This window comes from Antechinus flavipes, chromosome 1 (genome assembly GCF_016432865.1).
Source record: "Antechinus flavipes isolate AdamAnt ecotype Samford, QLD, Australia chromosome 1, AdamAnt_v2, whole genome shotgun sequence".
Taxonomy (NCBI): Eukaryota; Metazoa; Chordata; class Mammalia; order Dasyuromorphia; family Dasyuridae; genus Antechinus; species Antechinus flavipes.
Genome location: NC_067398.1, coordinates 683,047,031 through 683,070,932, shown reverse-complemented (window position 1 = coordinate 683,070,932; position 23,902 = coordinate 683,047,031). Strand labels below are relative to the sequence as shown.

General features: G+C 49.4%; 1 protein-coding gene across 2 annotated transcripts in view; it reads left to right on the top strand.

The window, feature by feature from the left end:
* The first annotated feature begins 3,344 nt into the window (after window positions 1-3,344).
* ULK1 (unc-51 like autophagy activating kinase 1) overlaps window positions 3,345-23,902 on the top strand; it is a 50,152-nt gene continuing 29,594 nt past the window's right edge. For both annotated transcript variants that reach the window (XM_051972590.1, XM_051972589.1), the window contains exons 1-6: window positions 3,345-4,101; window positions 4,692-4,784; window positions 5,132-5,173; window positions 18,367-18,399; window positions 18,745-18,781; window positions 21,703-21,876. In XM_051972590.1, the coding sequence (XP_051828550.1) occupies window positions 4,012-4,101; window positions 4,692-4,784; window positions 5,132-5,173; window positions 18,367-18,399; window positions 18,745-18,781; window positions 21,703-21,876 (469 nt within the window). In that variant the 5' untranslated portion in view covers window positions 3,345-4,011. The remainder of the gene's footprint in view (window positions 4,102-4,691; window positions 4,785-5,131; window positions 5,174-18,366; window positions 18,400-18,744; window positions 18,782-21,702; window positions 21,877-23,902) is intronic.

Genomic DNA, 23,902 nt, shown 5'->3' with positions numbered 1-23,902 from the left:
ATATCTCATTCCCTGACAATACCCTTTGGTCCGGCTGTTTCATGAACTGAGTCAGGTATCAGTTGATTAGGGAGACTCCTAGTCCCTAAATTCTGGACCTATCACAATATTTAGTACATAGTAGTCATGTAATAAATGCTTGTTTCTCCTTTTTTCCCTCTCTCCCTCCCATCTTTTTTCCCTTGCTTCCTCTCTTCCTTCTTTTTTTCTTCCTCCTTCCCTCCTTTTTTTTCCCTCTTCTCTCTAACCCCCACCCCCTAAAAATGTTTTTTTCTATGGCCAAAGATCAGGAGTAAAATGTTTTTATAGATTTGGGGAAGTCCTGGAGAAATCCCAAATCCTCGGGAATCTCTTCAGAATGAGAAAAATGTCTAGGATTGGATCACGGGGTGAGGACTGTTATGATTGGCTAAGGGTAACGTTCTGCAACGTCTCCAGGGGTTCTCAAACTTTTGTTCTCAGTATCTTCATGTTAAAAAACTATCGAGGATCTGTTCAAAGAGTTTTTGTTCACGTGGGTTATATTTATAGCTATTTACTATATTAGAAATAAAAAATGATTTTGAATTTGTAGACCCTCTGAAAGGGTTTCAGAGACCCCACAATTCTTTGGACTACACTTTGAGGACCACTGTTGTAGGCCTTTTTCAACAGGCTTTCCCAGGCCATCAGATAGAGGCTACCACTAGCAGCCCTTACAGACCATCGTCTGCAGTATTCAGGGGCTTCCCAAAGGTCATAAGACCCAGTCAGCAATGTTCTAAAGCTTGTTGATGACAAGGGATCTGTGGTTTTTCAAGCACAGCTTTCATGATATACTCAATAGGAGGTGGGTGGAGGGTGGCCCTAATACAGCAGATCTCTATCCCTAGCTCTTTTAAACAAGCCTAACCAGCAGAGTATAAATCTATAAAGTATAAATTTATCCCCCAACCTGAATATAAGTAATATAATCTTCATAGTAGGTTCATTAATTTTTAACCCACATAATCTTCATAGTAGGTTCATTAATTTTTAACCCACACAACTCTTAATGATATTAACCAAAGCAAACTTAATTCTATTATACCTGACACACAAGTACTGATACTCATTAAATCACAATGAACAGAACTGTATTGAATAGGGATATCAAAATTATCTTCACACCTACTTATCATGTATTATATACATTTATCATGTATATAACCATGTATGGATTAGTTTGCACATTATTTCCCTAGTACATTATAAGACTCCTTAATGTCAAGGCCTATCAGTTGCCTTTTCTTTGCATCTCCAGGACTAAGAAATGTTAAGGGATCTTCTTAACAGTTGGTGCCTAATAAATGTTTATTGATGGATTATTGATTAATTGATAGCTTTGTCTGGAGGAGTTTTAAAATTTGGTTAATGGAGGGATAGTGGGGGAAAACAGACTAATAAAGAAATTTTGTATATTTCCACAATTATATATTTATGTGTTTGTGGAGCAGGTAGGTGTTATAGTGGATAGAACATCTGGCACTTCAAATCCAGCTTCAAACATTTACTAGCTATATGATTTTAGACAAGTCATTTAATTTTTCTGCCTCAGTTTCCTAATCTGTAAAATTGGAGTAACATCTACCTCTAAGGGTTGTTGGAAGATCAAATAAAGGAAAGTGCTCAGCACAGTGCCTGGAACACAGTAAGTACTCAATAAAAAATTAGCTATTATTAAAGTCATATTTATGTATGTTAAATCTATATTTGTTTCAAAATTATATATAACATATAATGTCATTATTCTATTATAAAATATTTTCTAAGAATTGTATACTTGTACATTTCAAAACTATGCATTCTATATTTGCATTATCAAATTTATATAACAATAAAATTATATATTATATTTATTCTAAGAATTGCAAGCGGCTGTGTTTCAATATATATTATATATTCACATCAGTTAATTTATTATTTTAACATTATAATGTATAACAAAGTTATATATGTGCATTCTGATAATCATATATGTGTGTGCTTCAGAATTATATATTCTGGTTATATTATATTTTAACATAATAGAATTATACATTATAGATATTCTAAGAATTGTATGTTGAGTATTTCAAATATATTATACTTATATTATTAATTTTATTATGGTTATATATATTACAACAGATTTCTTGTATATATGTGTATATATAATGGTGAGATATATTCTATAATTCTAAGAATTCTATGTATTCTAAGAACTGTACATTGTATATTTCACATTTTAATATTATAGATTCACTTTATTAGTTTTTTATAATTGTAGTACAACTATATAGTCTAAGAATTGCATATTTCAAAATTATATTCATATCAATTTGTTTTAACATTGATGCTATAACAGAATTATTATATATACATCATATAAGCATAGGTGGTGTATATATTATATGTATGTTCTAAGAATCGCATATTTGTGTATTTCATTAATATATTATAATAAAATAATACCTAAGAGTTCTAAGATGTATGTTTGTGTTTTGCATTTATCTATTATAGATTTACATGATGAGTTACTTTATTATTATGTTTATGTTTATAACGTAATAAAAGTATACATTATATATATTCTAAGAATTGTATACTTGAGGATTTCACAATTATATATGATATATTTGTGTCAGCTTTTTAATGTTTATATAATCACAAATAATGCAATTATATGACGTTCGTGTTTTAAGAATTGCATATAAATATATTTTAAAAATGAAGTCTATTTCTGTCCTAATGGCTAAAACTTAGCCTGGGGGTGCCCTGGCCAGCCTCAGAGGGAGGGAGGGAGGAAGAGTGGGTGTAACTGCCGCCCCGCCCCCGACGCTCCCCAGGCCCCGCCCCCTCGCAGCGCGGCCCCGCCCCCTCTCCAGGGCCCGCCCTCCCCGCAGCCTCCGCGGGCCCGTCCGTCCGTCTGGGCCGTGGCTGGCTGCCGTCTGTCCGTAGTGCGGCTGCGCCGGGGCAGCCCAGGCTCGGGGGCCCGGGCGGGCCGCGACTCTTTGTCTCAGAGCCCGAGCGGCGGCGAGCGGAGCAGCAGCAGCAGCAGCAGCGAAGGCGGCGAGCGCGGCCGCGGAGCAGAGCAGCAGCAGCAGCAACAACAACAGAAGCGGCCGCGGCGCTAGCAGGCTCGGAGCGCAGCCTCGGGGGGCCCCAGCTGCTGCACATCTGGATCGCGGAGCCCCGCCCAGCGGCGGAGCCACCAGCAGCCCCAGCAGCCCCAGCAGCAGCCCCGGCTCGGACCCCGCGGCCCCCGGGCACTAGCAGAGGAGGCCCAGCCTGAGGCAGCGCGGCGTTTGTGGGGCTCGGAAGGCTTCGGGGCTCCAGGACTACCGCTCGGGGCCGGACCCGCGGAGCAGAGGAGGCCGGGGCCGGGCCGAGGGGCTCCGGCTCCGGCCGCCCGGGTCGGACCTCGCCACTCCGCCCGGAGCTGTGTACAAACAAGGACCGCGGGGGCTGGCGCCTCTTAAGGTGGACTTGAGAGTTTAAGGTGGACCGGCGCGGTGCGGGAGGTGCTGGGGGGTGGTCCCTTTCTCCTTCCTTCCCCCGCTTTTTCATCTTTCCCCTCCTCTTGCATCAGACGCTCGGCCGGAGCGGGAGGACTTTGACCCTTTTCCCCGGGGCTTGACCCTCGGGGTGCCCGGACTTTTAAGAGGCGCTACCGAGAGAGAGGACCGGGAGCAGCAGGACGGCCCCCAGCTCTCCACCCCCCGCCCCATCCAGCTGCCAACGATGCCCCCCACTCTTTTGTCCTTAAGGGGAGAGCAGCCCATGGACCGGGGAGTGGGGGAAAGAAGCCGCGGGCCCAGCCACCCCGAGTTCGTGGGAACCCTTCGTGGGCCTGGCCAGCCCCGGGCTCATCCGTGAGCCTGCTCCGCGCTGGAAGAAGGGTCCGGCCCCGGGCCTCGGCGCCCGCCGCCTCGCCCTGCGCGCAGCCCACGTCTACAGCCCTCTCCCCCTCAGACCCCCCTGCGGCTTCGTGCCCGACGCCCGCCCCGGGAGATGGAGACGGTGGGAAAGTTTGAGTTCAGCCGGAAGGACCTGATTGGCCACGGGGCCTTCGCCGTGGTCTTTAAAGGGAGGCACAAAGAGGTGAGCGGGTGGGGGCCCCTCTTCTCCCCTTCAGCCTGGAGCGCCCCAGCCAGCCGGGCATCCTGTCCCAGAGATGCAGTGTCAGCACATTTCCCCTGGAGGCGGCCTGGCCCCGTTCCCTCCCCGTGCCAGTTCCCCCTCCCCACAAGGAGGAAACCAGAAGGGGGCTTTGACATTGACCTTTTACCTTGTAGTTCGGAGACCGTAGCCCCAGCTGAGGAAAGGGGGGGTGCCCTCCCCTCTGGCCACATCTACTCCCCAGCTTTAAGCTCAGTAACTCCCCCCTCGCCCCAAGGACCACCGACTCCCCCTTCCAGATAGGAGGACTTCTTTCTGAAGTCAGATACTTCCCAGATTGGCTTTTCCGAGGGGGTGGCCCGAGGGCTTTGGAACAGCTGCTCAGGGGCCCAAATGTCCTGGGCTAGTGGGATCCTGCCCTGACATGTCTGGGCCCCGGCCCTGCTGGAGGCTGGGGGCCCTTGACCCAGTCTGGAGATAGGACTCTCTGCGGGCGGGCCTGGTTTTCCAGGAATGGGGTCGCTGGCCCTCCTGGTCCAGGCTCCCTGAGAACACGGGTCTTTGGGTTTCAGAAACATGATCTGGAGGTGGCGGTCAAGTGCATTAACAAGAAAAACCTGGCCAAGTCTCAGACCCTGTTGGGGAAGGAAATCAAAATCCTGAAGGTGAATGGAGGGACTTGGGGAGAATTTGTATGCATGTGTGTATGGTGTTTGGGGGGGACACTGATTGGGGTCCTGGGCCCACATTCTGTTCTCCATTGTGACCTAAAAAGAAGGAACACCTGGGTTCCAAAAGCCTCCCACTGCCTACCTGTTTATCCCCGGGCAAGTCACTTCACCTCATCTCCAAAATGGGGACAGTGCCTCCAGAGTTTTCTTTATAGGGTCATTCAATCTGTCAATAAACAATTTAATATTCTCCTATATTGACTGCATGCTTTAATTGTGCTACAGACATCTATTTATTATCATCATTTAATCTCTATTTTCAACCTCTTCTCGTTCTCTAGGAACTGAAACATGAAAATATCGTGGCCTTGTATGATTTCCAGGTACTGATTTTGATTCTGTGGCTAATTTTGTTTTTTGGGTCGGGGATGGGGGAGGGAAGCCTCCGGACCTCGAGCTCTGCCCTAAGGAAAGGAGGTGGGGAGTGGGGGCAGGCCCAGGCCAAGATGTTTTGGTGCCCACTTGGCCTTGCTCAGCCTCCAGCTGCTGGGAGCAGCTGTTGTCTGGCAGACTGGGGGCCCTTGCGGAGACTGGGCACAAAGTTCCCGGGTGCCTGTCCGGCCCCCTCTCCCGGCGCTGATCGGGGCACTGGCTTCCCTTCTGTAGGGAAGGCCCTGAATGGGGCTTTTCTCCGAGCCTCACGGGAGCTTGCATAGGCCCACCTGGCCCGTTTCTTCCGAGTCTTTGAGGCTTGAGAGCCCCGGCTGGGGGGGGCCTTTAAGGCGGCCCCAGCTGGGCTCTCGGCTGTTTGTTGACATTGCTCCTGGAGGCTGGCTGGGGTCCAGCCGCCTCTTTGCGTCAGAGTCTAAAGCGAGATTCCTTTATGACCAGGCTTGCCGGGATCAGGGGCTCTGCTCCTCCCTCCCCTGGCCTCCCCAGGGACTGGGTGCCTTTTCCCACGAAGCCCCTCACCCAAGGGCCCAGGGGCATGTGGAGGGAACGCGACCTCTCCCAGCCCTCAGCCCCCAGGGCTTTTTCTTAGCCAGGAAACTCAGCCTTGGGGCTTGGGGTGGGGGGCCGCGGGCATGGGGGGAGGTGGTGTTGGATCCTGTTGTCAGAGTGGGCACCCAGGCTAGAGGCCATGGGAGGCTTGGGTGTTTGTGTCAGTGACAGCTGGTCTTGCTGACTAATGGTTTTGAAACATGTTTACCGAGGACCGAAGTTTCCGGTGCCCCAGGTTGGACCAGGCTGTGGGGGGATGGGAGGAGACCTCCTTTGTGGGTGCCCGAAGGCTAGGGGCCACCACCTTAGGACCTCCTTGGAGGTGGCCGAGCAACGGGTCATGGGGCTGCAGATACCTGGAAAACTGGGGACAGGAGACACTGTGTCCCAGGCAGTCTGGGCTTGGGGAGGGACTTCCTGTCCACCCCCTCTTTCCTCCCTCTGCCCGGCTCCGGCTTGCCAATGGGGAGGGGGCTGGGGTGGTGCGGGCATCTCATCTTGTAACAGGTGCGTAAGTCAGATGGGGAGGAGGAGGGGAGGAAGGAAGGAAGGTTCGTTCTATATTAACCTCTTCTTTCCTGGCTTCTTTTCTCCCTTACCTGAGTCACTCAATAAATACAGCCAGACTTAGAGCTGGAGGAGGTGGGAAAGGGGTGACCTGAGAGGCTTTGTAATATCACCTGCTTCTTTTACTGATGGGGAAACTGAGGCCCAGAAATGCAGGGTTTTTTGGTCAAGATCCTACAGGTAGCATGTGACATACTTCCCCTTTCTGGCTTTGGGAAGCCTGGGATAATTTGAGTTTGGGGAGGAATGATCCCCTTATAGTAGAATCACTGACTCTAGTTACTTTTAAGGTGACTGAACCTTCAGACAAAAATAGAAAATACAAAGTATTTGTCACTCAGCTGGACGTGGAATTGGGAAGGCTTACGTAGATTCCCACTTTAGACACCAAACTATAAGGGAGATCATGGATAAAGCAGTTCTACTCTGGCCCTGTCTCTCGGTAAATTTGTAAAAAAAAAATTTTTTAAATGTAAAATTTACATTTCTGGAAAATGGGGAGATTATTTTTAAACAGGTTATTAAGACTCAAAAGAGCTAGAGAAATGTCCCTTTTTCTCCCTTTTCCAAAGCCTCCCACTCCCTTGGCAGTAACAAAGAGGGGAATCCATAATCCTCTCTTGGAGTCAACCTGTTTGCTTCTCTAGCTCATTTTACAATGAAACTGAGGCAAACAGCTCCTGCCTGAAGCCCAGTTTTAATCCACTCCACCACCTAGCTGTCCCAAGAGGGTTTTTATCACAATTCCTTTTTTTTTTTTTTTTTTTTAAACACTATAAGGAATTGAGGCTTGTAAGGGAAAGGCTCTAGGGCAGGGAGAGGTAGTATTTGAATTTTAAATCCAATCCAGTTTGGCCTCCAGCCTTTTGATTCCACACTTATACTGGGACGTCCCAGCCCTTCCTTTTGAGCCTTGGGAAGTACTTGGAGAAACCTAGGCCAGATATGGCTTCTATTCATCCCCCCAGGCAGGGAGGGAAAAGTGGGGAGGCTAGTCTCTGGCTATCTGGGCCCCCAAACACACAGTGAGGACTGGCCTAGGGGTCTGCTCCCATTTCTGGGCCCTCTCCATCAGTGCTTCTGGGAATTATGTTGGTCTTTTGTAATAGATGTCATTGTATGGTTCTAAAAGGTTTACAAAATGCTTTCCTCCTCGCCCCAAAAAACTCTGAGGTTAGGGTTGTACAGAGAGCTAGTGTTGGGCTTTGGACTTCTGACACTTCTCCAAGGCCATGTTCTTCATTATTTCTTGTTTTTTTCTCAGTTTGGCAAAAAAAAAAAAAAAAAGTTGATTGAGGGAGTAAGGCCCCGGACAGTGCCTTGTCATGAGTGGGCAGGATGGCAGAGGGAGGCCTCTTCCCATATCTCCCCCCATTCCTCCACCTCTATCTCCCCTCATTCCTCCACCTCTATCTCCCCTCATTCCTCCATCCCCTCCCTGCTCCCACCTTCTCTACCTGGGAAGGTCTGTCCTGGAGCCGGAGGCCCTGGGAGCTGGGGAATCCCCTGTTCTGACACCTTGAGGTATCTCCACCCCCAGGTAGGGCAGGGTGGAGTGGGTGGGGGTTAGACTGGCAGTGGGCTCACCCCTCCGCAAGGACGCTGCCGCCGAACCTGTTCTCCCAGCACCTTGGGAATTCCTCAGCATCGCAGTGACTCAAGCTGTTTGCTGCGTAGACAGGACAAACACTGCTGGCTTTGGCAGCCGAGAAGTGGATTGTTTGTGTGGTGTGTGTGTACATAGGCGTATGAATATATGTATATATAAGTGTGCAACACGTGCAAGTTTGTAGAGGGATCAGTCCTTTCCTGTCCTGTTTTGGCTTAGGTTTGGGAGGTTTTTGCTGCCCTTGGGCTGCTGGAGGGAGGGTTGTACCTGTAACCCTGAGGGTGATGGGAGATAAGCCATGGGGGCCTGTAAGTTCCTGGCTGCGAGATAAGGTAGGGTCTGGAGTTCTAGGGCAGCCCCTCCCTCACTCCCCATGTTTAGTCCCTTTTTTTTCCTTCCCTAGGGAGGAAGGGTTAAAAGTAAGTCTTCCATTGTCATCTCCTGCTGCTACTTTTTTAACTACCTTGCCCTTTTCCTCCCAGTCTCTAATCCCCCCTGTTCCAATTGTGGATCAGAGGATCTAAGTTCAAATCCCACCTCCCATCTTTATGATTATGGGATTCTGCGAGCCTTGTTTCTTTCCTCTGTAAAGTGAGCCCATTGGGCCTTCCGGAGGATTCCTTCCTGCTCTCTGATCCTTATTTTGAGACACAATGTAATTGTCTGGAGTTCAAATCATTCTTCAGATACAGTCTTTGTGACTGTGGGCTGGGTATTTAACTTCAGTTTCACTTGTAAAATGGAGATATGAGGATCTCTCTTATAGGGCCCCCTGGGAGGAGCAAAAATAGGTAATATGGAAACCCTAAAGAGTTTTATTACTATGAACTGCCATTCTCAATTAATATTAGTCATGGGGAGATGGGGAGAGACCTGACAGACAATAAGCCTGAAAAGATTGATACTTGGTTGTGAAAGGGTTTAAAATTCCAAGTTGTTAGGTCAGTTCCCAATAGCCCACTCTTGGTTGTGTCTGACTCTTCATGACCCTATGGAGGGATTTCTTAGTGGTTGGTCATTTCCTTCTCCAGCTCATTTTACAGATGAGGAAACTGAGGCAAACAGGGCTAAATGACTTGTTCAGAGTCACACAGCTAGTGTCCGGGGCTTAGTTTGAACGCTTACGTTTTCCTGATTCGGGCCCACCTTGCTGTGCGCTGAGCCGCCTAAGCTGCCCTTAAATTGCACACAGGAGTTCACATTTGGTCCCAGAAGGGAACCCACTTACCCTTGGTCATATAGACCCGCCTGGAGTAGATGAGTGACACGGCCGGACCGCTCCCAGGGATGGGAGGTGCACATTTGTGCCAGCCCAGACTGACCCAGCAGCAAAAACAAGGGAATTGGGGCTAGACTGGGCTTGGGCTGTGCTTGCTCAGGAGAAATGACTCGGTCCTTTCCTGCGGCCTGCCCGGGTGTCCAGCCCTGACTTCTCTGTGAGGCGGGCTGGTAAGGAAGGGGTTAACTGGGTCAGATGCTCTCTCAGGCCAGGATCACCAGACCCGGGCTTGGCTGCGGGGCCTCGGAGATCCTATTAGGCCCAAGGACTTAAGTCTCCCAGAAAGACAAAGGGGGGCCGGCCTGGCCGGCTTAGTGTCTTGTAGCTTGTGTGTCTGAGTGGGGGGGTGTATGTGTGTGGGAGACTGGGTGAGCGTGTGACTGAGTGTGTATGTGTGGCTCAGACTGTCAGTGTATGAGTGTGTGACTGAGTGAGTATGGGGAGGTTGGGGGGGCGGACTTCACAGTGTGAGGGGCTAGAAGTCTGGGGGAGGGGCCGGGACCCTCTTCAAAAATGGCTTCCTTAGTTATGCAGCGTTGGTCCAAGGCTGGCCGCAGTTATCGGGTCCCCGTGTCTTGGGGGCCCACGCAGAGTTGCCTTTCACTCCCATGAAAGGCCCAGAACTCTCTGAAAACGTTTAGGAAAGTCCAGTATCAGTGATTGGGGATTATTCCCCATGTGGGTTATGTAACCTCTCTTGTCAATGGAGGTCATATTTCCTGGGGCTAGTTGTTTTTTCCTTTCCCTGTCGAAGTCCTTACCTGCTGCTCAAATCCCAGAATTACTGTGAAGAGGCAAGTGTGTGCTGGGGGTGGATAGTGGTGCTGGTCTGGAGTCCCCAGGACCCCAGTTCAAATGCTGACTCAGACCCTAGCTAGGGCTAGCCTGAGTTTCATTCACTTTCCTCATCCATAAAATAAGGCTATGGGACTCCACGGCCTATCAGGTCCCTTCCAGCTTTAAATCTGCGACCCTGCTCTTGAAATTTTTACATATATATATATTTATGTAGATTTATATATTTTATATAGATTTATTTATGTAGATTATTATGTAAATACATATAGATTCTATGGAAATGACAGGAGTTGTTTTTGTGTTCAGCATCATTAGTCTTTTCCACTTTGAAGCTTGGATTTGAATCCCAGCCCTGCCACTTCCTAGCCAAGTCATATTCGCTCTCTGGGACTCAGTTTTCCCGTGTGAAATGAAGGGATGGAGAAATTGTGACCAAAAGAAAAGTGACTTTCCAGGAAGTGGTTTGCAGAGATAGGGGACCAAGGTTCGAAGCTTCCCTCTCATGTTTTCTACCTGTGATGTTCACCCATTGTGTTACTTCAATTTTCTGTAAAATGAGAAGTTTGAGACTAGATGGTTTTTGCGACTCCCTTACTGCTTTACTTCCATGAACTGATATAGTCCAGGGTCATATTTAAGCTTCTAAGTGTCAGGACTTGAACCCAGGTTTCTTGGGTATTTTGACTTCTTTCACACCATTTGTTATTAAATAGCCAGTGGAGATGTAGGGTTTTCTCTTATTAAATAAAGGTCCCCTCTGTCCTGGTGGTAGAGAAGCAGAACCCAACAGTCCTGCCCCTTGGAAGCCAGAATATCAATACAGGAGAGACCCCCTGGCTCTGAGGGGTGTGGGGCTGAGGCCCTTGTTCTTAAGATGCTTTCCTGGCCTGGGAACCACCAGGGCAAAGGCAGCAGGGAGCCAAGTCTGATTAGAGTGTAGTCTCGTTGAGAATGGCTGGATCTGGAGCTTGTTTTTAAAATCCTCGGGGGCTCCAGCCTCCGTTTGTTTGGACCTTGAGAGAGAAAGGAAGGAGCAGTTCTTTTAAAAGATGGCCAGACTGCTGGTGGTCCAGGCTGTGCCCAGGCTGGGGCCCAGGGGAGCACCTGTTGCCTCCCGGCGGGTGGTTGTTAAAAACCAAATTTAGCAGGATGTGATGGAACTTGATGCTCCGGGCCTGCGCAGGCCAGCTCAGACCACTGAGCTCTTCCCCTCCTCCAGCCTGAGAGCCTTGACAGGAGACGGGATTGGAGCAGCTTCTGGCCCCCGGGCTGCCTCTGGTGGGAGGGAGGAGGGACACAAAGTGCACACAGCCCTTCCCAGATGCCCAAAGGATTGGGAGGAGAGAAGGGCTTCCTATATTAGTGCTAGGAGTGAAATGTAGGGTAGTAGGAGGGGCTTGGGCCCTGAGGGGAGGCCCTGGACATCATAGTATCTGGGGGGCTTGGGTCTCCAGACTCGTTCCTCCTGCCTGCCCAGCCTTTGCCTTTGGCCCTGGATGGTCCCAGAGACCTCCCTTCCCCACTCCTCACTTAGTGAATCACCCTGGGTGGAGGCCTGTGGCTGATGGGGGAATGGTGGTCATGGGGGTGCTTAGGAGTTGGTCCTCGGCCCGGTTCAGGGGTTACCTTCAGGTAAAGCAGGGTCTGCCCAGCGAGTCGCCCTTCAGAAGATGTGGGCCAGGCTTGGGTCTGGAAGGAGTCCAGCACTTTAATTGCATTAGATCTTGTAAGGAAAGGCGGGGATCAAACCAAGCCTGTGGAGACCTGTCTTGCCAGAAGGCCCTTGTGGAGGCTGCAGAGGCTGAGTTTGGGTTGTGGGGCTGAGGAGCTAAGGCTCTGAAGACCTGCGGGGAGGAACCTCTAGTTAGGCTGAATCGGCAAGCATTTATTAAGCACCTACTGCATGGAGGGAATCTCCCCGGCCCCAGCCCTGGGGGTTTGGAGGGGGGACTGCCAGTGTCTCAGGCTGTGAGGTTGCTCCCCTACACCAGGCCCTCCCTGCCCTTCTGAGCAACAGGGAGGGGAGCGGTATCTGGGAGATGATCGGCTCTCTAGTCTCTGGCCCTGTGTGCTTGGGGACCCTCCCAGTGAGAGCAGATGGCCAATACCTCCCTCCGCTATCTCTCTGCAGCAGCTGGCCCCTGCTGGCTGGGCTCAAGGGGGAGTGGAGGGCCCCGGGCGTTGCTAGGGAGAGGCTGTTTGGGGCTGCACGGGACTGGGGACAGGGCCTCCCGTGCCGGGAATGAGGCTTCCGGCTCCCCTTCTGAGGGGAATATTTAAAAAAGGCTCCTTTCCCCCCAGACCAGATCCAGGAGCACGGCTGACTGCTCTCCTTATGCTGCCCTACTCAGTCTGGATCCTGGGGATTTATAAAGCGGCTTTATTAAGGCCTAGGAACCAGGAAAGGAGGCTTGTCTGAGGGAGGCTCATTTTAGGGGGAAGAAGGATGGAGCTGGGGCAGGAGCTGTCGCTTCTATCCCACTTGAGAAACTCTAGAAGCGCCTGCCATATGGTAACTCACTTGATCCAGATTTGGGACAGCTTGTATGTGAGCAGTGGAGAAGGAAACGGCGAAGGTTGGAGAAGGAAATGGCGAAGGTTGGAGAAGGAAATGGCCAACCGCTCCACTATCTAAAAACCCCAAATGAGGTCACAGAGTCTGACTTGACTGGAAAACGACCCAAGGTTTAAGTAGATCAAAGTCTAGTTTATCATGACTGGAGAAGGTCTGAAAGAAAGAAAAGTAAAGCTGGGATTGTTGCTTGCAGCTTGTGGAGGGCCTCTTACCAGGCTCAGGAGTTGTACGTTTTATTCTTGGGCTCAAGATTGAACAACTTTATGGAGAAGGGAAGGGAACTAGAAGCAAAGAGACTGATTAGGAGGTTTTTGAACTGAGAAACATTTAAGTGCCTATTGTGTGCCAAGAACTTTAAGTGGTAAAGATGCAAAGACAAAAGTAAATTGATGATATGTACACCCAGAATAAATGTAATTGTAAAATAATTGTAAATAAGTAATGGGAGGATAAGAGTACTAGGAAAGGCTTCATGTCAGAGTTTTGTCGTGTGTGTGGTGTCTAGTATTTAAGAAGCAGAACCTCAGAGTTGCTTTAATTTGCATTTCTCTAATTATTAGTGATTCGTAGCTTTTTTTTTTTTTTCTCTCACATGATTGTAATTCTTCCTTTGAAAAGTGCTTTTGACTTTCCATCAAAACGGGAAGTATCTCTTGCTCTCATAAATTTGTTCCTTATGTATTTGGAAAGGAGATGTTAGAGAAACTGACTACAAAGATTTTTTTCCCCCATACTTTGTAAATGAGGTTTCAAAGGCCTTGAACTAAATTGTGTGAATAGAGAGAAGGGATTAAAGAATTTGTGTTCCTCATATCAAGAGGATTGACAACTGTTTATACTGTGGAGGGGGTGGGTGTCTTAAGGGTGATTTTGAACTTTTAGCTGTCTGGAAGAGAGTGAGGAAATAGAGCAACTTAGTAGGGGGTAAGAGGTAGGGAGGTTTACGTAGAAGTTATTACCAAAAAGTTGTATAAATTGAATTTCAGTGTTCCAGAGCAACTGATGATTTAAAATGCCTCAGTTTGCTTCTCTGTAAAATGATTACATTGAACTAGTTTTCTGAGATTCCTTTCATGTTTATGTCTGTGAAATAGGGATAAAATCTAGCTTTGAGCTGCTGTGAAGAAGATTCTTGTAATTTGTTGGTCCTAGGAGATGGAATTACTGCTATTGTACTTTTGCTCTGCTTAAAAAAGGAATTTCCCCTCGCTTTCTTCAGTAATCTGTTTTGTGAATTCAGACTTTCTCTAAGGTTTAAGGGGACAAAGAAGGGCTTCTTTGAGGAACCAAGAGCTCCTGTATAGATCCAAGATGAAGAATGGTTTTCTAGGTGGTGGGAGAACCCATGTTGGCTCATGCTTTTCCTCCTATCCTAGCACCCAAAGGCACTAGGAATTGAATCAGTAATAGGATAGGGAAGCCCCCAAAACTTTGGGTTACATTGAGAGAGGAATAAAAAGATGGTAATGCTCAACATGTTGCCATTATCCCACCACACTTATTCAGTGATGGACGCCATGGTTTGGGAAGACTATTGATAAATTGCAGGGTCACTATGCTGATGGAGGACCTTGAGTCTATGCCGTAAGGATGAGAGTAATTTGGAGGAGGGGAGACCAGGGTCCAAGGATGGAATGAATTGCCTGTGATGTAGATGCCGTGGGTGGGAGGTGCTGTATAATCAGAAAAACTTGCCTCCAGAGGGCTGAAACTAGGGCTCATACCCAGCACAGCAGGGAGACCCAGGGTGGGAGAGCTTAAGTGTGGAACCCACAAGGAACTCATTGATGGTAATTATGAAAAGATGAGTTGGTCAAGAACAGGGGAACAACCCAGCTTCTGCCAGAATTCTCAGCATGCCAGGAGAAAGGGGAAACTCAGCACACTGGGGGGTGGTCTCAGTTGGCTTGGACAAGATTCGCATAAGATCGCTGGCATGGGCGGCTTGCCATCTAAATTCCTGATAGATGGGATTATGGTTCTTGTTCAGTCCTTTCAGTCAAATCCAACTCATCATGAGCCCAGTGGCTTTTTCTTGGCTGAAGTAGAGGAGTGGTTGGCCATTTCCTTTTGCAGATCATTTTATAGGAAACTGAGGCAAATGGGTGTGTGATTTGCCCAGGGTCACACAGCTGGGAAATGTCTGAGGCCATATTTGAACTGTGAGTGTTGTCTGAGGTTGGATTTGAACTTGGGCCTTTTCTGACTCCAGGCCCAGTGATCCATCCACAGAGTCACCTCACTGTAGCAGAGAAGCATCAGTGTGAGGGGTTATGGTGCACATCGGAATAGCAGCTGGAACAGGAGACTTAGAACACTTGGGAAGCTGCATTCCCAGTCATAAGACCCAGGTTCAAATTGTGTACTTAATAAAAGCTTTGCTGATTAATTCATTGACTAATCTAGGAGTCCCACCCTAGTTAAGGGGAAGGGAGACCTCTTTCTGGAGTATTGATTAAAGACAAAAACAAACCTCAAGCAAGGATTAGATGAAGGTTTAGTTCTATCCCCTCCCAGCGCAGTCAAAGGCTGGCTGTCCACTTGTCCGAGCAGGTTCTTGCTTTGAAGTGTGATTTAGATGCAACCTTTTATTGGTACCTTTTAGCTCTGAGATTGTGTCTCTGTCCAGTGAGCGTTTACTGTGCTGAAAGTGTGGGGGAGAGAGACTGGAAAGAATAGCATCGCCTGCCCTCCAGGAGCTTAGTCTCTCGGGGCATTAGCAGCCTGCTGGGGTGGCAGGATCAGCCAGCAGGGCTTGGTTTCTATTGGGGAGGAAGGAAGAAAGAAAGATTGCCCCGTTTCATCATTTCCATGGGTGGGGATGAGACTGCGGTCAGGACCAGTAACCACATCAGCCAGGTTTCCTCCGAAGTCCCAAAGATATCCCTGTGTCCTGTCTCCTGCTGAATGAGCGATTTGTTCTGGGGGAAAGGGAGGAGTAATTCAGATGGCCTGATTAATGACCCCGCCTCTCTGCTGGTCTGGGGCAGAGGACTATGGTCAGAGGCAGAGCCAGAGAGGGAAGATATTTGTGGGACCAGTGTCAGAAGTAGGAGGGGCGTTCTTGGTAATGTTGGGAGGGGCCGATCTAGGGGTGCTGATCCAGAATCTTCTTAAGATACTCCTCCCCCATTTTATATCATTTACAGAGGAGGAAACTGAGGCAAATGGGAGTAAGTGATTTGCCCAGGGTAAAGGATGCCCCACCCATGTTCTTCAGGGCTTCTGGTCTAATAAATGAGACCAAATGTCTTATGAATGAACTAAAATGTAAGTTTATTGCAGACAAAGGATTTTGTTCCCCTTTTTTGGTCTTTCTAGGGTAGTCAGTGTAGTGGAGAAAGTCCTCAATCTGGGACCAATGGTCTGGATTCATATCTTGACTGACTTTTATTGTCCTTATAAGCTTGACCAAGTTGCTTGACTGATCTGGGCCCCGTTTCCTCACTGTAAAAAGGCGGGGCAGGTATAGGTTGGACCTCTAAAGGCTTATGTCTGTGTGATTTAATGATCCCCCTTGTACCTGATGCATCATAGGCGCTTAAATGATGGTTGGATTGGGAATAAACAACAGTGTGGTATATTCAGGGAAAGGCTGTTTGAGGGAGTACAGCCCCTGTTTCCTCATCTTTAAAAAGGGGGCATATATGGGTTGGACCTCTAAAGGCTCTTGGTCTGAGGTGTATATGATTCAGTGGTCCCCCTTGTACCTGATGCATCATAGGTGCTTAAATGATGGTTGAACTGGAATAAACAGTGTGTTGGATTCAGGGACAGGCTGTTGTTTGAGTGGGCATTGCTGTGGCCTATGTTCAGTGCTAGAGCAGCCCGACAGGGGGGAGGGTACTCTGCAGCCCCTTTCTTTGGGGGAGTAGTTACAGGCCAAGCAGAAAATGTCTTGGAAGAGGGAGGGCCAAAGGTCCTTATTCAATCAACAAACATTGATTAAATGCCTACTGTGTACCCGGGTGTTAAGGATTCAAAGACTTGCATGAAATATTCCTGCCCTCGAGGAGCATTAAGAAAGAGCTGGGGGCACTAGAAAGACCTCCCCTAGCAGGTTGGCCATTGCACCGAGCATTGCTCCATCCTAGGCTGGCCCCAGACTCTCCATTGTGCCCTCCCAGCCCCATCCTTTGGCAGGCTGGGGCTGTAAATGTTCCGGTCGGACCATTTCGTGCATCCTCATTCTCCCAACTCCTGGCCTGCGGCGCCGGCAGAAGCCTGGGGTACTCTCCTCCCCCCATCAGCCCCGAAGCTCTCAGTGTCATTCATGACCAGCCATTACTCACCGGGGGACAGAAGCCTCCCTCGAGTCCGACCCGGGGCTCCTGTTCTTTTTGAGGGTTCAGCTTTTTCCCCCATAACATTCATAACTAGCTGCCTGGGAATGCGGGGGCTCTCCTTGGCCTGGGCCTGCTTAGCAGGAAAGTAAGAACAAGTTGCCCAAGGCTTAGTTTAGTGAATTATTTTGTTTGTGAGCCTGTGCATATATATACATCTATTTCCATGTATATACTGTCAAGGATGTCGTAACTTTATGCAGAATCATCAGGAGTTTTGGGTTCCCGTTCTCCAAAATGCTGACCCTGTCTGAAATGACAATCATATCTGAGAAAAAATCAGTTAAGAATTTCTTTTCTTCTATTTCTCTTCTTCCCCCACTAAAAAAGAGCAACCCTCCCCAAACCCTTGTAACAGCTGTGCATAAAAAAGAATAAACACCTGCATTGGTCTGCAAGTGTGCATCTCGTGTAAAGGTTGGACCTCGAAAGCCTCTTAGTCTTAGATCTGTGTGATTCAGTGGTCTCCCTCGTACCTGACGCATCATAGACGCTTGAATGATGGTTGAATTGGGAATAATCAGTGTGTTGGATTCAGGGAAAGGCTGTTTAGGGTGTACAGGCCTTGTTTCTCATCTGTAGAAAGTGGGCTTTTGTCCTTGTTGGGGTTTTTGTGAGGCAGTCGGGGTGAGTGAGGGGCCCAAGATCCCACAGCTAGGAAGCATCAGGTGTCCTGAAGGCAGGGCCCCCTTGCTCTGTCCACTGCTCCCCCAGCTGCCCTTGGTGCACCCCGGCATCCAGGTGCACTGCTTGGAGCTGCTGGGACTAGAGAATCATTTCAGTCCGTCCCCCCGTTTTACGGATGGGGAGACTGAGGACAGATAGTTTAAGGACATTGGCTCAGGGTCACCTTGGTAGTAAGAGACGGCTGGGATTCCAGCCCAGACCCAGATTCGTTGCCCTTTCTACGGCACCAGGTGCTGTCTCTTTTTACCTCGATCAGCACATGGCTGTCTGCACGTAGCATCTGGCATTTTTGTGTTTGGGCCCGAGAGTTTGAGGAGGGCCCTCCTGGGGGTGGCTCCCGGCACCTAGGGCTTGGGAGGGGCCATGGAAAGAAAGGGGGGTGGGGCAGAGATGCCAGTAGAATGCCCAGCTGGCATCTGGCTGCTCCTGCTGCCAGGGTCCCTGGGCCTGACTCACCCTCGCTGTGGCACTGACCTATAATTTTCCTGGCGTCTCCCATTAAGGAAGCATTGAAGTGGGCTGTTCCCACAAAGCTGGGGAGGCTGCTTGGGCTGGTCCTCCCCTTCCATTGTCAGTCCTCCTCCCTCTCTCTCTGGGGGTCTCCTTATCGCTCCTGGTTTCAGGATTCAGGCAGGCTTCCTGTCTGGGAGCTGGGGGGTGGGGCTTTTCCAGAATCCGCATCCACTGACCACCAATGGTTTTCTGTTGTCTTTCAGGAGGTGGCCAGCTCTGTGTACCTGGTTATGGAGGTGAGCTCTCGGTGCTGCTCCAGTCACCTGGGAGAACAGGGATGCATTAAAGCTGAGATTAGGAGGAGCTGTCGGGGGAGGAAGGGAGGGGGGCCTTAGCACAGATCTCGGCGGGCCTTTAAACATGGGGGTCAGGGCTGGGGAGGGGCCTTAGAATGGGGGGTGTGGGGGCTGGGGGGGCTTAGAACAGGGGGTATCAGCATCCTTAGAACAGGGGGTCAGGGCTGGGAAAGCCCTTGGAACGGGGTCAGGGGTGGGGGGGCCTTAGAACAGGGGGTCAGGGCTGGGGGGCTCTGGGGAGTTTTGCACTTTTTCGTGACTGTCTGATGTCACTGTCTCTTTCAGTACTGCAATGGGGGTGACCTTGCTGACTACCTGCACTGTGAGTAACAGGGGAGCGCTCCCACACCTGGGGAGGTGCAGAGGGGGCTTGCTGAGGATTGCCCTCAGCCACTGTTAGGCTTTACCTGGGAATGAGGTAGTCGGGAGTGGGTCCAGATCCTGCCCTGCGCACTCTGTAACTGCGGCCCCAGACGAGCCATTTCCTTCGTACTTAGATCTCCTAGCGCTGGCCTCCCGGCCTTGTGGGGCTGTCAGGGTGTAGTCGGGATGATCCAGATTCGGATCTGTCCTGGGTGCTGTGCGACAAGTCCCTCTGCCTCAGTTTCCTCATCTGTAAAAGGGGCACAGTCGCAGCATCTATTCCAGGTGGTCGTGAGGGTCGGCTGGATCAGTGTGACTGAAACTGCGCTCCTCCCTCGGCCAAGGAGAATACAAGGAGGCCCCAGGCCGAGAGAATACGTTATTAAGAAGTTAATTCCTGGCCATCCCGAGAGGGCAGGGAATGCCTTGGGGTCCGGAGCGATGGGGTCACTCTCCCGGCCCCAGTGGGGTCAGTGGCCCTGAGGCTGCAGCCACCCCCTCCAGCTCTCCTTTGGGAGCCCCAAATAAAGCAGGGAGGCTCTCCCAAGGCCGGGGCCGCTCAGAAGGGCTCTGGCTTGCTCTTGCCCTGACAGCTCTGGTGAGAGATGGCTTGAGGCTTCGGGGGGCTCCCAGGCCGCGGGGACATTGGGGGGTGCAGCGGGCAGGAGCGGGGAGCTTCCAGCAGGCCTAGAACGAGAGCCAGAGGCCTGCAGGGCTTGCTGGAGACCACGGAGCCCTTCTGCTGTGCTGGGGCAGAGCCAGCTCCGAGCTTGCTCGCCTGGACTCCCAAGCATCTTGGTTGGAAGACCCTGACCAGGATTAGGCTGCCCCAGAAATGGGATTGTGGCTGGAGGAGGGACAGAGCAGGGAAAGCACTTGTCCAGGTGCCGGCTGAGGCTGGGATCCTCATTCCTAGTCCCAGACCCCTGCGGTGTCCGGCCGGGCTAAACATTAACTGCAGCCCCCTCCCCCGGGGGTCAGAGGGCATCCACTGGGGCCACGGTGCTCCCCACGGACCCAGACACACAGGGTCTGTAAATAGGTGGCGGACGGCGGGCAGACAGGACTGGTCTGGCCCGCCCTCGCCCCCCAGCCTGTTTACTGCTCTCGCTGACAGCTGTCTGGAAGGCCCGTCTGAGCCTGGGACCGTGACCTCAGCTGGGCTGATAACCGCAGGGGCTGCTCCCGGGCCGGCCTAGTGCCCAGGAGGCCCCCGGGGCCGCAGGGGCTCTTCCTCTGCAGCCTTATCTCTGGGAGGATCGATCAGGGCCAGGCCCGCTGCCGGCTCCTTGGGCGGTGCGATGGAAGGAGCGAGGGCCGGACTGTGGTCTGGGGATGTGCCATGTGGGCCTGGCTGCACATCCCAGCTGTGGGTGCCCATGCGTGCATCTCACAGGCTGCTGCCCCCGTGGGCAGATGACTTCCTGCTCTGGCCTTGGGTGTTCTCATCTGTAAAATGGGGGAAGGAATCCCTCCCTCAGCTGATATGCACGAGAGAGCTCGGTGGCCGGAGGAATCCTCCTTGGACCGAGTTGGAGGAAGGGCCAAGTTTCGTTTCTAGGTAGCCCAGAGTTAGAACTCTAATGATCTGGGATCAATTCCTTCATAATCCGCTTTTGCAGTTTCCAAACTTTGACTAAGCCCCTATTTCTGTTATAAGGGAGTCTGGAAAGAGGTCGGTGGTGGGGGAATGCTGTGATGTGGCCCCCTGCTTCCGCTGCTGGCCAAGACCCCTGGTGAGGGATGCTGTGCCCGACTAGGGAAGATGTCCTGCAGGCCTTTGGGCCCAGAGCCGCCCCTCTGGCCTCAAGGTGTCAGACCCACACCCATACACACGCCTGATTTTTGTTGAGGGTTTTTTTTTCCTCCTGAGTCCTAATAGTTCCGGTTTCTTTGGAGGGTCTCTTGGAGGGAGGAGGAATTGTGGGAATTTATTCTTAACCCTGTGTGTAATTTTTGAGGGAAAATTTTTGTTTTTTGTTTCTATGTTGTTTATCTCTTCCTGTATCCCTATGTCCCTTTTCTTTGAGAGCCCATTCTTTATAACAAAGAAAAAAAATTTAAAGTTGAAATTTAACCAGAACCAACGAATCATCTGATGTTGGCTAACATGTCCCTACATTTCATGGACCCCTACCTTGAGATCTTGTACCATGAGGATGTTTTTAAATAAATTTCTTAGTTCTTTAATTCTAGTGTTTTTATGAAGTTAAATATTGCAATATACAAAGAACTAAAGAGAATTGCATATGGAATTATGAAATTGTTTTTAGAAAGTGTACATTAACAAAGTTTCATGCTTGTGTATTTATATATGTGTGTGTATATATATACAATGAAATATTGTATAAATATGCATTTTATATATACATACAGTATACAATATATATTATGTGTAACTCACGTATATATATAATATGTGTGTATCTATCTATATTTACACACACACACACACACACACACACACATTGGAGAGAAAGAAATCAATGAGAGGTTGGAGAATTGTTCAGGAGTGTTTTCCTGGCCTTAGTCCAGAAGGTGGGGTGTTGTCATGCTGGGTGAGCCCCAGAAACAAATTCATGAGGGTCATTAAACAAATCTATAGGGAGACAGAGCCGGAAGTCAGCTCTACTCTCCTGGGCAGCCCCAGACCCAGAGAGCAAAGCCGGGGACAAGACTCTGGAGCCCCGGCCTCTACCCTGCAGCTCCAGGCAAGACTCAGTGAGCTGTCTTTTCCTAGGGAATCTGTGGTCCCAAGACCCTAGATACCTCCTGGGATATGTCAGTCCCACTCTGTGGGGCTGCAGTTTCCCTGTCTCTAAGATGAGAAGAGCCATTGATGGGTTGGTTGAATTTCTTTTTCTTTCTCTCCTCTGCCAGCCATGCGGACTCTGAGTGAGGATACCATCCGGCTCTTCCTCCAGCAGATCGCAGGTGCCATGAAGATGCTGCACAGCAAGGGTATCATCCACCGGGATCTGAAGCCCCAGAATATCCTCTTGTCCTATTCTGGGGGCCGAAAGTCCAACCCCAACAACATTCGAGTGAAGATTGGTAAGTGGCCCTTATGACCCAGTTTCCATGTTATTCCTTGAGCAAGAGCGAGAGAATGAGAGAGAGAGACAAGACTCTCATTTATATCTTTGGGCTTTACGTTGTTTCCTCTTATTGGTCCATAAGTATTTATTCAGCACCTACTCCAGGCAGCCAGATGCTGCAGTGGATAAAGCAACAGACCTGGAATCAAGGGGATGAGTTCAAATCCAACATGAAACATTAGCCAGCTGTGTGACCTTGGTCGTGTAATTTCTGTATACTTCATCTGTAAAATGGATATAAGAATAACAGCTTCCTCTCAAATTGTGAGGATAAAACGAGATATTCGTAAAATACCATGCAAATCTCCAATGAAAAGGGGAAAATAATTCTATAATATGATCATTATAATGAAAAATGTGTTCTCTGAAGCGTTCCATTCTCATATCCCATCCTCCCCTTCTCAGCTCTGGTTTTTGGGGCCAGTTTCACAATATCCATTTTCAGTTTGTTGTGTGGCTGTTTCCATTTACATTTAAAGAAGGTGCTAAAAGCAGAATTGACTTGACATTCTCTCCTGGAAGGGATTGGTCCCTGGAGGGAAATCTCCTTCCCCTCCCCCTTCAAACTTGGGCCCATATTGATAAGCTAGAGGCAACCTGCCTCTGGCATTGAGCATTAACCTTGAAATTAGTAAGATCCAAATTCAAAGCCTTAGACATTTGCCATCTCTCTCTGACTCTGAACAAGACATAATCTCTTTAACCTCAATTTCAGATGGGCATAAACCTACCATATGTGATCTTGGATAAGTCTCTGAATCTCAGGTCCTCAGTTTCCTGATCTGTAAAAATGGGTTCAGAAACTCATCCTAAATCTTGATTTGGGATCATAGATCTGGAGAAATTCTCTCATTTTGGAGAGAAACTGAAGCCCAGCGGGGTGGGACTAACTTGTTCCAGGAGGTATCCAAGGTCCTGGGACCACATGGACTCCCTGAGAGAAAGGCAGCCCTCTGGGCTGTACCTTTTTTCCCAGCTGCCTGGTGGAGCTGAGGTAGGCAGGGTAGAGGCCAGGGCCCCAGAGTCTTGTCCCCAGGTTCCCTCTCCGGGGCTGGGGCTGCACAGGTTAATGGGTAACCGAGCCAAGAGCAGAGCTGACTTCCGGCTCTGTCTCCCCATAGGTTTGTTTAATGAGTTAGTTCCCCTAATGAGTGCAGGTGGGGTCATCTGAGGCCGTGCTCAGGTGTGAGCCAGGCTCTTATGACTTGTGGGGGGGTGTGAGGCCCTTGGCCCGTAAGAGCTCTGGGATCCAGGCACTGCAGACTCCTGCTGGAAAGAATTCCCTGGTGTCTCCCCCTCTCGCTCCTAAACAGTGGAGGGGCCCTCAGAAAATAATCTCCAATTTTCTTTCCAGAGGAGAAACCTAAGACCCTCAAAATGGAGGATTTCCACAGTCTCCTGGGTGGAAACTGGCTCCCTGGGCAAGCAGCCAAACTGCCCCCCTGAGTCAGGAAGCCCTCTTGGGTCCAATCTAAGTTTCTTGCTATTTCTTTCATTGTGGGAAAGCTGTAGCATCAGTGATGGAAAGGGAAGGGAATATGCATTTATTAAGCTCTTCCTATGTGTCAGGCTCTTTGCAGATATTTTCATTTGATTCTCACAACTACCCTTCTCTGAAGAAGGTGCTGCTGTTATCCCCATTTTATCACTGAGGAAACTGAGGCAAACAGAGACTTTCTTAGGGTCACAGAGTTAATAAATGTCTGCATTTGAGACTGGATTTGTCTGCCTGACAGCAAGGCTAACATTGTGTCCATTGTGCCCCTAGCCAGGGGAGGGGAGTGAGGTTTATGGGAGGTCCAGCTCTGCATTTTACTTGGAACTGAGTGAACCTGTCTGTAAACCGGGAGAGAAGGATTTTCAGCATCTTGTTACGGTTTATGCCAGACCCTGGGGGCTACTGAGACAAAAGAAAATCGTGTGCCCTCGTGAAGCTAGAGTTCTGTTGGGAACAAGTTAGTACAAAGAAGCACTTTTTTCCT